General features: G+C 40.4%; 1 protein-coding gene across 3 annotated transcripts in view; it reads left to right on the forward strand.

Annotated features, from left to right (window-relative positions):
- Nucleotides 1-15,190, forward strand: part of mtus1b (microtubule associated tumor suppressor 1b) — a 123,317-nt gene that overhangs the window by 84,328 nt on the left and 23,799 nt on the right. For all 3 annotated transcript variants that reach the window (XM_052009340.1, XM_052009346.1, XM_052009334.1), the window contains exon 8: nt 13,906-13,972. In XM_052009340.1, coding sequence (XP_051865300.1) covers nt 13,906-13,972 — 67 coding nt within the window. The remainder of the gene's footprint in view (nt 1-13,905; nt 13,973-15,190) is intronic.

The raw sequence follows: 15,190 nt of genomic DNA on the forward strand, positions 1-15,190 counted from the left end.
GAGACCTTTTCATGAGGACAAGAAAGGAAAAGGGCAGAAGCCAGAATAAGTAAGTGGGGGGGAGGGGGAGGAGCACACACAAGCAGGGGGTAGGTGCGATCAGGTCGAGCATCTATACTCCATCTGCCACAACAGCCAGGACCTCCCGGTGGCCGCCCACTTTAATTCCTCATCCCACTCCCACACTGACATGTCTATCCATGGCCGCCTCTACTGCCACATTGAGGCCAGACACAGGTTGGAGGAACAACACCTCATATTTCACCTTGGGAGTCTCCAACATGACATCAATTTCTCTAACTTCTGGTAACCCCACCCCTTTTTCTTTCCCCCACTCCTTTTGTCTTCCCATATCCCTGTGGCTCCCTTCCCCACCTTGACGACCTCCCCATCTCTCCTCTCCTCCTCCCCTCCTTCATCCTTTTATTCCATGGTGCACTGCCCTCCCCTACCAGATTCCTCCTCCTTTGCCTCTTCTACCTATTACCTCTCAACTTATTACATCATCTTCCCCCTCCCCCTCTCTCTTGGACTCATCTATCCCCTGATGTGTGCACTCCTCCCACTAGTCCATTTTCTTATTCTAGCTTCTACCCTCTTCCTTCCCAGTCCTAATGAAAGGTCTTAGCCCGAAACATCGACTGTTTATTTTCCTCCATAGATGCTGCCTGACCTGCTGAGTTCCTCCAGCAGTTTGTGTATTACTCCAGATTCCAGCATCTGCATTATTTTACCTTGGTGGAGAAGAAATATTTGATTGTATTGAGAAGGTGGTCATGCATCAGGAGCTTTTGTGAACTGACAGAAGCAACGCACCGTCTCAAACTACACACCCACACTGTCAGGCACCTCCCTGCCCATCAATGGAAAACTCTGCATTGTCCTCGAGCCACATCAAAACCCAAAATACACAATTCATCCTGAGTCCCAAGGAACTACCCAAGACAAAATTCTCGGGTACAAGGTGTATCTGGCACCTAATACAAAATGCTGAAGGAAGGAAAACGGAGCGCAGTGGTTAGAGGTTAGAGAAATCTATGTTGATGGCGTCAGCTTGGAGATTACCAAGACTGAATATGGGGTGTTGCTCCGCCAACCTGCATCTGGTCTCTGTGGCAGTAGAGGAGGCCATGGACAGACATGTCAGTGTGGAAATGAGAAGTGGAATTAAAATGGCTGGCCACCGGGAGATCCCGGCTATTGCGGCGGATGGGGTGAAGGTGCTCGATGAAGTGATTTCCCCCAATCTGGGTCGGGCCTCTCAGATGTTCAGGAGGCTGCACCAGATGCAATAATTTCTGTAACTTCTCCTGTTTTCCTTTTTTTCCCTATCCCGTTTCTCATCATCTTCTCTCCTTCTTCCCCCCCCCCCCCCCCCCCCCATTTTCCCTCATTCCTGTGGCCTCTTCACCCCTTCTCTTCCCCTCCTCCTGCCCTTGTGACCTGCCCACCACCTTCCCTTTATTCCATGGTCAACTGTCCTTTCCATTCAGATTCCTCCTTCAGCCCTTTGCCTCTTCCACCTATCACCTCCCAGCTTCTCACGTTCCACCCCACCCCCGTCCCCCAACCCAAACCTACCTGCCTTCCCCCTCTCACCTGGACTCATCTATCACCTGTCAGCTCATGCTTCCCCCTACCCTTTTTATTCTGGCTTCTGCCCTCTTCCTTTCCAGCCCTGCTGAAGGGTCTCTGCCCAAAACGTCGACTGTTTGTTTCCCTCCATGGATGCTGCCTGACCTGCTGAGTTACTCCAGCATTTTGTTGCTCCAGATTTCCAGCAGTCTGTCTTGTGTGTCTTGTGTCTCTGGCAACTATGCTCAGTTTGTTGTGCAATATTTTGTCCAGGGACAGTGTGGGAAGTTGGGTATACTGGAATATGACCACGAGTGCAATTTGTACTTGTGCTTTGAAGACTTTTGTCCTTCAGTGGGGTATTAGACTTTTTCTTGGCAGAAAGACAGTAAATATAGGCTTGTTTGCTTCGTTAAAAGCTACTTTATTTCGCACAGATCAGAAGCTCTCAAATCAACAATATGACGTATGCAAAATTCAAATATGCATTCCTACTCTGCACAAAGCTGAAACTAATCGGTCATGGTCTGTCTTGAGTGGGGATCTCACTATTTGCCTTTTTTTTTTGCTTTCCCTGCATGATGCAGGTAACAACATTGTTTTGCATTGTAAATCAAATACAATCAGAAGATCTGTTGTAGCATGAGCAATGGTGCATATCATCATTTACCAGTGTTAGGAATAAATTGAGAAATAAATGAATAACCTAGGAAATGGGTGAAAGACAAAGTGAAAGAAAAAAATGAAGACTAAAATTTAAGCAGTCGATTATATGTTAAAAGGAGGTTTGAATACTATTCTGGGTCAGGTTGATTCGCAATACATAAATTATCACTTACTCTGAAGGTCATATTAATAACTAGATTTCACTCTGGGATGTTTAAGTGCAATTAATGTGCAAATCAGTAAGTTCAGAAATTGGGGAAACTAAGGGAGTTGTCATTTGTGCAAAGCCAACAATTTAAGCCACAAGTTTACATAGAGTATTGTTACTCTTTCTGCTTGGTTTCACCTGGAAACATTTTGATACCAGGAGTACAATTAATATTCATTGTTTTAGTAATGTGGGAAGTTAAGGGGTCACATTGTTCTAACACTGGATAATAAAATGTTGGTGGATGATTGTGAAATTCTGAGCAGCAATATGCTTGTAATCGTTGTGTTTTTAAAAAAAATATGGGAAATTGATATGCCATTGTCCCATTATAATACAGTTTGACACCACCATCTGCTTCAAAATCAGTTACTCTACTGGTTCCCCATTGCTTGGTTCACACTTGGGTCTGCAGGGTTACACATGCACAGACCTCCACTCTGGACAAAGGGTGAAATTTTCACTTGGTAACAGTTCTGTGGGCTTATGATAGTAGTAACTGCTCAATTTTTACTCATTTTTAAAAAGACCATCTCATCTCCAGAGTTGTTGCACATTGGGAGTCAAGACCAAATGCAGGTTTCACATTGAATAAGGTTGGAGGATTCTGGGCTAGGTAACTGAGTATCTGACCAGTGAATGGATGTTTGAAATATTGTCCTGTGATAATAGTATTCATGTTTTAAATATTTTCCATGGGCTGAAAAATTAACAACTATAGTAGAAACACAAAATATTAAATTCAGTGCCAGATCTGCCTCAGTGCCAGAGACCCAGGTTCAATCCTGATCTCTGGGCCCCATCTGTGTGGAGTTTACACATCCTCCCTGTGATGACATGGATTTGCTCTGAGTGCTTCAGTTTCCTTCCACATCCCAAAGATGAGCAGGTTGGTAGGTTAATTGGCAACTGTAAATTACCCCCAGTGTGTAGGTGAGTGGTAACGTGGGAGGAGTTTGAGAATGGGGTGTTGGGGGGGGGGGTTGGGTGGGTGGGGAAGCATTTTAAAGGGATTAATGTAGGATTGGTGTAAATGGATAGGGGAAGAACTGCAGATGGCCAGTGCAAAATCAGTGGGCCCAAGGACCTGTTTCTGTACTGTATGTCGATGAACTAAATTCAGGATGTGCAACATGGCTCATTAATTTCCTTTAGGTGTGGGGGTGAAATGGGTGTGTTCAATATTGCTGATGGCAGCTGGGGCTGGAGGCAAGCTATTGTGTATTAATAATAATTGCACCTTTTACCCCACTATGATCTGGGTCAATAAGGTCATGCCTTACCCGCCTCTATTTCCAGGCAGCAGTATCATTACCTCACTTGTTTTCCTTGCTGCGGCATTTGTAATTTAATGTACCTGTTCCCCTTTTCTCAAATGAATAAGAGCTGGAGTCCTGTGACTGACAAGCTGGTTTTGAGGCAGTTTCCTTTTAAGATAACCATTGTTTAATTTGGGTGCTGCCTTAGTATAGAAAACTTGCACCTTTAAACCCCCTATTAAATTACTTTCATTTTTTTTATATTTGGGAGAATTTTGAGCTGTGGCTGCTTGATATCAAGACTCTGGTTAATGGACATATTTTGGTTGCAGGAGCAGGATCTCGATAGATGGTGACTGTAAGGCAGCAGGTGGTATAGCAAGAGATACTAATGCTGAATTTGTGGCCAAATGAATTTAATTCAGATGTTCCATTTAAGTGCATAATCTTTAAGATGGTTTGTTATGTACATTGCCATGAAGCATGGGGATGATTAGTGGGTAAATACTTGGCAATTACTCGCAAACTCTAATGTATCTAGTTGGAAATATTTGAAAACCTAGAATGGGAAACTGCTTAGCCATTTAGTTACATTTTTATCAGAGAGGCCAAATTTAGATGAGTTTTAATGGAATATTATTACACACAAGCCAGCTATTTGGGGCAGAATGTTTTTGTTGACACTTGGATAGACCTGTTCACCTTGTCCTGTTTGCCTTTCTCATTACCCTGCAAAAAAAAATTAATTTTAAAGAAACTGAATCCACTTTGTCCACTTTCTAATAGAATATTCCAGATCACAATAACATTCAAACAATGATATTGAATTACTCTTGGTTAATTAATGTTGAATCAGATCTTGTACCATTTTTCACTTTTGTAGCTTGATCAGCCTAAAGACCCAATTGTATAAAGTTGGGTGATAGGTCAGAAGATTAGACAAAATACAAGTGCAACAGGATGACTAAGATTTGTAGGGAAGGAAAACATAGGGTACAAAATATAGCTTGCCAGAAATATCAGGAGTTTCTATGGATATTTTTAAGTTAACAACAACATGAACATTGGTCCTATGGGGAGCAAATCTTTGGAATTCATGGAAAAAGGGGTGGCAGATGAATTAAATAATACTAAATATTAGTTTTGTGTTAGGGTGTGGAGGAATTTGGGGAAAATTCACTGGTGCAGTGGTTCTCTCAAATGTTCATCCCATAGTTCCGATGGATCCCATTCCAGGGTAGGTAAAGTGGCGAGTGAGATGATTACAGCTTTTATTTTTTTCCCATAATTCTTTGGATTCAAGGTTGCATTTGATGGGCATATCACAAATATAACTCCTATTCAAAAAGGCTGAGAGAGAGCAAAAACTACAACAGTGTGTCATAGGGAAAATGTTTGAAGCTATTGTTAATGTCAATAGCAAGGCAGTCACAAAAATGTAAGGTAATTGGTGAAGTCAACATAGTTTTGTGAAAGGCAAATGTTTAATCAATTAATGTATTTTTGAAGAAGTAAGATTTGCTTTGGGAGGTGGGAGGAACTACTGGATGTACAGCCCTTGTGCTTAAGGGCATTTAATTACATCTTCCATGTCTATTCATTTCAGTTGTCTTCCTGGTATCCACATCAAATTTTGATATTTGTGCTGTCAGGTGGAAATTACAATTATGATTTAGACTTGGTTTATGCTCCAAAGGAGCAGTAGCCCAAACACTGACTGCCAGGAAAATAATTGTATGTTTGGGGGGGGGGGGGAATGGCAACTCCCAACGAATTTTGACAAAGGAACAGTTGTGTTCTCACAGCATTTAACTTCAATCTATTTGTCCTGTTTTGTAGCTCTTATCAACTTCTCCATTGAATTCAATCAAACTAACCAAATGGGTTTTCCCTTTTTAACAAATCCATGCTGTTTTTAATTTCTGGCTTAGTTTTCCAAATGCCAAATTGTTTCTTAACCACTGATATCAACCTGACCAACATGTGTTTGAAAGGTTTGTGTTGGTGCTATTGGCAAGAATGATATTTTCAGTCTCCCAGCCCTATAATGTTACCTTATACTTGAGTATTGGAAGGTGTGAAGATATTGGGGGGGGGGGTTGCGGGGGGGGGGGGGGGGAGATCAGATACTGAAATAAGACTTGTCATTTGTGTATAAATATGGATACTGGACCAGGTTCAGTGCATCTATAAATTAAAAATCGAGAACCTTCATGTGTCTTCAAGGCTTCTGGAGCATGTACAATTGTAGTATTTTATACTTGAATAGATAACACATTAGTTTGAAGTTCTTGCTTTAACTCTTAAGCAGCTTTGTTTTTCAAAGAGATGGTATTGTATATGCTCCATGTGAACAAGATATTTTGAAACTGATGTCCAACATCTGGTGCTGAAGTGCTGCTTATCATTGGATGTAGACCTCTCTATTTAGTTTCGCAAATGAAATATTTGCTCTCTTGTGGCTCAGATTACAAATTTATTTGGTGACCACAGTTTACAATAAACAGTAATAAGTGGTTTGATTAATTTAAATTCCAGGATACAATCTCTTCCATCTTGGATTTAGAAAATAAGCATTGCTTCTGTAGTTAGAATTTGGAAGTACAACAACTTCCAATAGCATTAACCTTGAATAAAGCCTCCAGCTTTCCTCAATTGGTAGAATCTTGGTGAACTTGTCATTGAGGGATCCCTGCTTTGGAAATGTGATCAGGAATTGCATATATTCAGTGCAAAATGAACAGCTGAATAGCTTGGTTATTGAATCAGTTGCTATCTGCGTGGAACAAGCCTTGTTCCAATGTTAAGACTTGCTGATAAATGGCAAGTAACATTTGCAATGCATAAATGTAAAACCATGACCTAAGAGTCACAACACTTCGCCTTGATCAGTTGTTGATTAACCAATCTCCTCAGATTTGTGATTGACCAAATGTTTGCAGCTCCACTAGCAGATCGAAGGCTGGCTGTCTTTTTCAGTGTAACTGACCAGCCCCTCCAAACCTATACTCCCAAATTAGAGTGTGATGGAATACTTGAGATTTGTTGCTATTGCACTTGCCCAATGTCAATTCCTACAAACATTGGAAAGTCCAAAACTGCAGATGGAATTCTGAAATCAATGCTCAGGATATCCAATAGGCCAGGCAGCTGTGGGAAGAGAAGGAAATGTATTGGCCAGATCTTTCAACAGACTTGTCTTGTCCTGTGCTGAAGAAAGGACGTTAATCTGAGTGTTAATTCTGTTTGCCTCCGCAAATAGTGGCTCACCTGAGTACCTCTACATTTTACTGTTTTTTGAATTTCTACATCAAGGATAAGATCTTCTTAATTTGCACCATCCTCTGCCCAAACAGCTTGTTTAACTACCAGTGCAGTTTGGTAATGTGCCAAACATAACCTGATTTCTTTTATTTCATTTACAAGAAATGAATCCTCTTGGGTCTTGCCCATCCAAGACCCTCTGAGCTGCCTTCATTAACTGCTCCAAGTCATCCATTTTAATCTAGTAGCTTAATACAAGATTTCTCTTGGTCAGTATCTAGGGTCAATCACTTCTTATTACTATTTATTGCCATGGTCTGGAATTGTGCAAGAACCTGAAGAATATTAACGAAGAAGATCTTTGCAAGAATCCAGTGGCTTGATGGTGGTTATGCCTCGCAAAGGAACAGTGGTTGTTGGAGGTCAATCATTCTGTTCACAGAACATCACTGCAGAAGTTTCCCCTAAGGCAGTGTCTTTGGACCCACCCCCTTCAGATGCTTCATCAATGATTTCACTTCTGACATGGACAAGGGGATGTGCAATCATCAGTGCACAATGTTCAATTCCATTGGCAACTTGGCAAATGAAACTGCTCATCTATAGGCATGGGCCAAGTTGTAGCAAATAACATTTGTGCCCCAACTGTCAGTCTTGTCATCTCTAAACACTTCAGTTTTCTGTCCCTGACATTCAATAACATTAGCATTGCTGTGTCTCCCACAACCAATATCCTGGGGGTGGGGGAGGTTACCATTGATCAGGAACTCAACTGGACTGGCCACCATACTCGGACAGTAACACTAAGGGTAAAGCAGCTTACTTGATTGTTACTGCATTCTAAATCTTAATTCCATCCTCTACAGTGGACATACTGTGTGCTGCTGATGAAAGGCACAACAATTACTAATCTAGGCTATTCCAACAGTGCATCGCAAACCTGTGACTTCTGTCACTTGGGACAAAGATTTTGGAGGAAAATAGGAGTGCCTTTACTTGTAAGCTTCCTTTCAAGTCCCACAGCCTCATTGGCACTGAGTCTATAGCCTGAAACTTCCTCCCTTACAGCATTGAATCAATGCAATCCTTTTGAAGGTGATAGCTCAGCATCATCTTGTTGTGGGTATTTGGGGATGAGCAATTCATGCTGACCTTGCTACTGGCACCCAGATAGCAAAAAACTGAGTTGTAACTAACTGAACTTAAATTCCCCCATTGTTAAGGTATGATCGGAGTCTTCCCCTGGATCGTTAGTCTAGGCCTTCAGATTACTATTCTGGTAATTAATAATTCCCGGTCTTCGGTTTGTTCTGAACTCGACACCACAATATAATTACACATCTTGAACACAATCTCTGAAGGCTAGAGTTTTATAAGAAATTCATGATCATACTTCAAAAACTGGATAATAGACATCATTTGCACAAAACCAATGTCTGGTCGAAATCTAATACGGAAAAAGCAGTTGAGATGACATTGGTGTAGAGAGTAACCAACCAATTTGGGTTGGTGGCATTTGTTAAGTCATTGAACACCAGCATTTCTCCAGAGTTTTCTATTTAATTTGTCTATTGACTCTTTGGTTTAGTAAACCTTTTCTCTCTCCTCCTCCTCCTCCCCCCCCCCCATGCTCATGTAATTGTGAGGTTATCTGAGTTTTGGTGCTGTTGATGTAATGATAATTGGCAAGGTTACCAAAAACAACTCCCCTGCAAGTCCTCAGTCGTCATTGGGCACCTGAGAAAGCCTTAGTTTAATGACTCATCTGAAAGATGGCAATTCCCAACAGTGCAGCAACTCCTGCGTCTGGTGAGGGCGTCAGGTTTTTGTGCTAAAGTCTGACAGGATTTGAATTTGTAACCACCTGAGTTGCCTGGTAGAACCACTGTTCTATTCTGTTCTGTTGTACTCATTACAGATTAAGTGCTTTAGGAAAATTTCGTACTGAAATGGCAGAGCATTATGGTGGCAGTAAACATTATTTCAATCCTCAAGCCTGTGCTTGCCTATTCTCGTTGACCATTTTTAACAAAGATTGTTTGCTTACTTGCTGGAAAAGTACGGTGAAGTCAAGTTCACAGATTAAATGCGTTAGAATTATTAGTTTTTACCCTTGCCATTTTCAAATACATTCTATTGTACTCAAAGCTATCTTGCACTGTGAGATAGTGTACCATTTTTTTCAGTTTACTTCACTGGTCTGAATTTAGATTTTGGAGACCCATTCTGATTTCAGTTTTCGGACACTAAATTCATGGAAGAACTCATTTTCAATGAGACTTTGGTATCTTGATATTCTAGTGATTCAGCTGGGCAGAATGGATTGGGTGTAGGAGAAGTTATCAGCATTTACCACAAACAGAAAAAACAGACCCTGCTGGAATTTCCTGGCATTGGTCAGCTGTGTGTGTGCTACTCCTTGCTAGGTTTGGACACAGCTGCAGGACATGACTAGCAGTGCATTGGTGAGTGAATGCAACTGCCTCCAACCTGGTCAGCACAGGGTCTTCTGGATCTGAATGGCATCATGTGGCAGGATCTAATGAAGCCCTGCTTCCAAGTGCTTTCATAGCACTTATGTTTAATTTTGGAATGAAATTCAACACTTAATTTCTAAAAATGTAAATGTACTGGACCTTGCCTCTCTACACTAATTCCTCTCTGAAATACAAATATAAGAATTGGGTGCAGAAGAGGCTACTCAGCCTGTCAAGCCTGTTCCACCAACTAAGAACATAACTGATGTAATGTCAAGACTGCACTTGTCTTGCACTTGTCTGTGGTGATCTTTCACCCCATTATTAAATATCTACCTCTGCTTTTTAAAAATATTCAAAGACTCTACTTCTACTGCCCTTTGAGGAAGCATTCCAAGGACTTGGATCCTGTTTATCTCTGATTTTAGGAAACTTATTCCAGTAGCTTATCTGAACCTTGTCATTAAAGTCATTTTGTTACTCTCAGTTGATAAACTGAGAAAACTTGGTGGCAGCAGTTAAAGCTGGCAAGTTTAATGTTTTGTGAATTTTAACCATGCTGTCAGGAATTGCTTACAAGAGCATTTCCCTCGCAATCAAATGTGAAAAATGCCTGTTTTCCTTTACTAATTGCATCACATTTGAAGTGCCAGAAATTAGAATTGCAACCAAAGTAACAGTAAATGGGCTTAAGGTATTAATTTGAGTGATTTGTTAAAACTGTAACATTGGCTTCCATAATAAAAACCTTTAAAATTTAACCCCAAATCTATTTAATTGCAAAAAGAAAGGGATGGTATAGTGAGTTAGGTTTGGTGCATAGGTTTAAAAAGTGTGCAAATCAGACTGAAGACTCAACTAGCTACTTGCTGTGATTATCACATCAGGCAATGTTATGCAGTCTATAATAAACATTGATTGTAATGTTGGGGGAAATCCTTTATTAGTGCAGGAGAGGAGTTAAAATGAGCACATGAAATAGGAGCAGGCATAGGTGTGCACTACCATTCCAGATCATGGATGATTGGTTTTCAGCCACATTTTTCCTGTCCTTGTATCCTTCCCAATTCCTTTAATCCTACTGTTGATTTCAATGCAACCAGTAACTTGAATTCTCAACCCCAGAGGCTGAGAAGGGACAAAGTTTCACCACTCAGAAATTTCTTCGCTCCATTCCTAAATCACTCCATTCCTTTAGGTTCTTACCACCTGACACCTGGGCCAGGGGAAACCACCTCCTTGCATCTACCCTGTTGAACTCTAAATGTTTTGTTTCTGTAAAATCTCCTCTCATGAATTCCAAAGAGTAGGGTGGTACTGTGATACTGGTAGAGCTACTACCTCTGGTTCAATGACCCAGGTTCAATCTGGATCTCTGGTGCTGTTTGCGCGTTCTCCTTGTGACTGAAGGTTTCCACTGGGTGCTCTGGGTTTCCATCTAGATCCCAAAAATGTGGTTAGTAAGTCACTTGGCCACTGAAAGTAGCCCTTAGTGTGTTAAGTGATAGAATCTGGGGATAGCTATAGGAATAAGGCAGATACAGTGGGTTAGGATTAAGATAAAATTAGGTGCTTGATGGTTGGTGTGGATTCACTGGGGCAGAAGGGCCCCTTTCATTTCTCAGATGCTGAATACTTGCTGCTCTCACTCTTGTACAAGTATTTCATTGGGTTAGGAGGTGAGAATTGTATACAACACTCCAGATGTGATCTTGTCAGGGCCCTTTTGTAATTGCAGAGAGGTATTCTTGCTCTTAAATCTTAAAATAAAAAGGTGGAAAACACCGTGCGACTGGTGCACCTACATGCAAATATTAATCTATCTTTCATTCCTATTAAAAAGGACTCTGCGTTTGGTTTTTTGCGTGCTGATGTAGATAATTGCACAGTTCTGTATTGTGCTACACCTGCCATGTTGTCAGTTTATCCATGTTCCTTACAGCATCTTAAATACATATTGCCATTTAGTTCCATACCACCAGCATACTTAAAAATATTGCCAAATCATTTATTATAGATTGTGAGTAATTGGGACCCAAGCAGAGATTACTTTGGATCCTCAGTTGTCACAGTGACCAATGTAAAGGATCCATTTGTTCCTATTGCTTTCTATCTTTAAAACATGCTTGTGAAAGTTGGTCTTAAGACAGCAATTTTAAAATAATGGTTCAGGATGGAGACCATTCATGAAAATGACATGCATATGCAGTGAAGGACTAGGTGACAATGGAATGTACTACATCATTGCTTGTACTTCAGACTGAAACTTCTGCAGTGCTCTTGGTACATGCAGGATAATGTTGGTGGCTGCTGATTAACATACTTGTTCTATTGCCTCAGGCAACAAATCAAATTTAACCAATTTGAATAATTTTTGACTATAAATTTGCAGTTTAATTTTTAAATGTGGCTGATAATTTGAGATTCCACTTAAATTTGCTTTTCAAAGAATTGTGTACTATTCTAAATGCATATCAGTCAGTCAACAGTTTATTTATGCCATTGTCTTAACTCAAGTTTGTCTTTTGACCATATGCTGGAGTCACTATAAGGTTTTCATCATTTTTGGATGGATAATCTGAATTATCGTACCATTTTAAATTGAGTTATTTTTAAAATGAACGCATCTTGCAGGTATCTACAGACCTTTGCATTTATCTACAAAGCTTGTTTTGGACTATGTAGTTCTCTGGTATTAGTACAGTTTTTGATTTGATGTCCTGCTGCAATCAGTTCCAACTTTTGTGACCTGAAGTACTTTATACCAATGAACTGCAAAGAGACTAGCTTAATTTTGAACTGAAGTTTGAGGTGGGGATAATGTTTGTATGCTTTTCACCACGTGTCTCCTGTCAGTCTGGCAATATCAACACTGATAGTAGTTACCTTATTCTCCAGTGTACATGTTCACCTAGATATGTTTAATCTTCTGCACCTTAAGAATTTTCTTCCTGCTGTGGGACTTTCCTGTCATCTTTTATATGCTTCTGAAATACTTTCAATATTTCATAGGTGTTGAATTACAAATGAGAGCAGCATGTTTAATGTAATATGAAACTTGCTTTGTTAAATTTCAGCAGTCGACTTTTTACCAGATTGTCTGACTTCAGGTTCTTGATTGCATCGCATATTAAGATGAGATATAAAAATAGTCCATTAATATATTAGTCGGAAGATCAATGTGTGTTCCAGTGCCAAGCTTCAGCTGCTGACGTTTGAGTAAATGAATATTGATCAGCTTCTTCCCACCCCCCACCAGCACTCTTGTCTCCAGTTTGCAGACACAGGGCTGTGCCTCTTGTAATGAGTGGTTCCCACTGCTTCACTTACGCAGCTTTTTTTTCCAGGGCAGTGTACTGCAGGAAATATGGTATATGTACTGCACTGAAAGTTAGCTTGGAAGGCAAGGCCCAATGGATCTTTTCCTACAAGCATTTTAAATGTAGAAAGACCAGTTTGGGTTGTGGTGTGGCCACCTGTGCTCTGCACAATACACAACCGGAAAAAAAGAATGGGCTGCAGCAGCAGCAGCAAAATATGCCTCTACGGTCCTTGCACTGGAAAGAGGGTAACTGATGCATCCTTTTTTTGATTTGCTGACTGGGGATGTAAGGGTTTGGTAGCTGGCGCAAGTAGTTTCAACCAATTCCTTTGTTTCCAGCTGTTCCTCACTGTAGATTGTTCCTCCTCTTTGCTGAATAGCTGAATAATTGGTGCATTAGGGAGTCAGATTAAGCAGAGTGCTCGGAACATCCTCTTGCATTTTATAACTGCATCCAGACTCTGTGCTTTTGGGATTAAAAGGCTCAGTCAATTTCCTCAGTTATTGATTTGCTGGCGAATTGGATGTCGCTTGATTTTGTCTAGGACGTTGAAGGTAATGCAAGGTCTGCTTGTTTTCCTTTTAAAAGATTATGTAAAATTGTACATTTTTATATTTTGGCTTTTGTTATGTTGAAAACAAAAGTGTTCACTTGATCTTTTCACAGTTGCACTGGCATATAAATCTTAAAGTCTGGAAATGCTAAATTGTTGTACTTGATTAAAGTGTAAGGTAAATTGCATTGGAATGGTAGCGTATACAGCTGAAATGCTGATCACAAGATGTGTGCATATTTTTTTCATTTAAAACCTTATCCTGGCTATACTGTTCATTATCATACTGAATGAGACAGTTTAAGTTTAGAAATGCAAATTAAGTTACTGGGTGTTTTTATCCCCAGGTGAAATTGTCTGGGTTTGAGGCTTTGTCTAGAAGGCGCATGGTAGTTTGTTCCTATCCATTACAAAATGCTTTGAACATTTTTCTATTAAGATTTTTTAAACTAAATTCAGCATATTTGATTTGGTTGAATTTTAATTTCAGCTTTGGGAACTACTGCAAATTTGAAAAAGTAATGAACAGTTCTGTTGCACTAAATATATTTCCATAGTAACAAAATATTTTTCTTCTCAGAAGGAGGAAGCGGGCAAACGGCACAAGGAGTTGTCTCAGGAGTTGCTTACTTTGCATCATGAACTAGGTAAGAATTGCAGAAATTGACTATGTGTGCTCCAGATTCAAAAGTTTGTATGATGCAATGTCTCAAATGTTGAATAATATTTCTGCACCTACTTCATCCTTGGTAACTGCTAAAGCTCTTCAGCTCCATGTTTCCCTGGAGACTGTTTGACCCATGTTAATGGAATTTCTGACATTTGACATAGAAGTTGCCTCAATATTTCTGTTCCATCTCTGGATTTTATATCCATTAAAGTTACTTAACTTTCCCTTTGACCAAAATATTCAGAATGAAATGGTTAATATACTTAAATATCAGTTAATCATTCTTTTGACAAGGTCCTTCAAGGAAGGCTGATCTAGAAGAATAAGGCACACCAAATCCATGGAGATTTGGTAGATTGGATTTTAAATTGGTTTGGTCATTAGAAGACAGGGTAGTGGTGAAGGGGTATTCTGAGAGGTGGAGTATGACTAGTGGTCTTCAAAGACCAGTGCTGGAAGCTGTGTTTGTGATGTACATAAATGATTTAGACAAAGATGTAGGTGGGTTGATTAGTAAGTTTGCAGACAACTTAAATTTGGTGAGTTGTGGATAGTGAGGAAGGTTGTCAAAAGATTCAGCAGGCTATAGATCAGTTGAAGATGTGGGCTGAGAAATGACAGATGGAGTTTAATCTGGACGAGTGAGGTGTTGCACTTTAGGAAGGTATACAGTAAATGGCACAACCCTTGGGCACATTGATGTATAGAGGGATCTTGGAGCAAGTCTAGCTTCCTGAAAGTGGCCACACAAATCGAACAGTACAGCCCAGGTACAGGCCCTTCGGCCCACAATGTTGTGCCAAGCCAATTACATTAGTAATAAAATACCCAATTAAACAATGTCCCTATCTTACCATTTCCTTTACATTCATGTGCCTGTATAAGAGCTTCTTGAACACCCCTATCATATTTGCCTCCACCACTAATGCAGGCAGTGCATTCCAGGCACCCACCACTCTGGGAATACCCCACACATCACCTTTGAACTCACCCCCCCCCCCCCCCCAAAGAAATGCATGCCCTCTGGTATTAGAGATTTCAACCCTGGGGAAAAGATACTGGCTGTTTACTTTATCTTTGCTTCCCATAATCTTAAACCTCCATCAGATCTCCCCTCAGCCTCCACTCCAGAGAAGAAAACCCACGCTTGTTCAACCTATCCTTGTAGCACATGCCCTCTAATCCAGACAGTATT

This window comes from Pristis pectinata, chromosome 2, assembly GCF_009764475.1.
Source record: "Pristis pectinata isolate sPriPec2 chromosome 2, sPriPec2.1.pri, whole genome shotgun sequence".
Lineage (NCBI taxonomy): Eukaryota > Metazoa > Chordata > Chondrichthyes > Rhinopristiformes > Pristidae > Pristis > Pristis pectinata.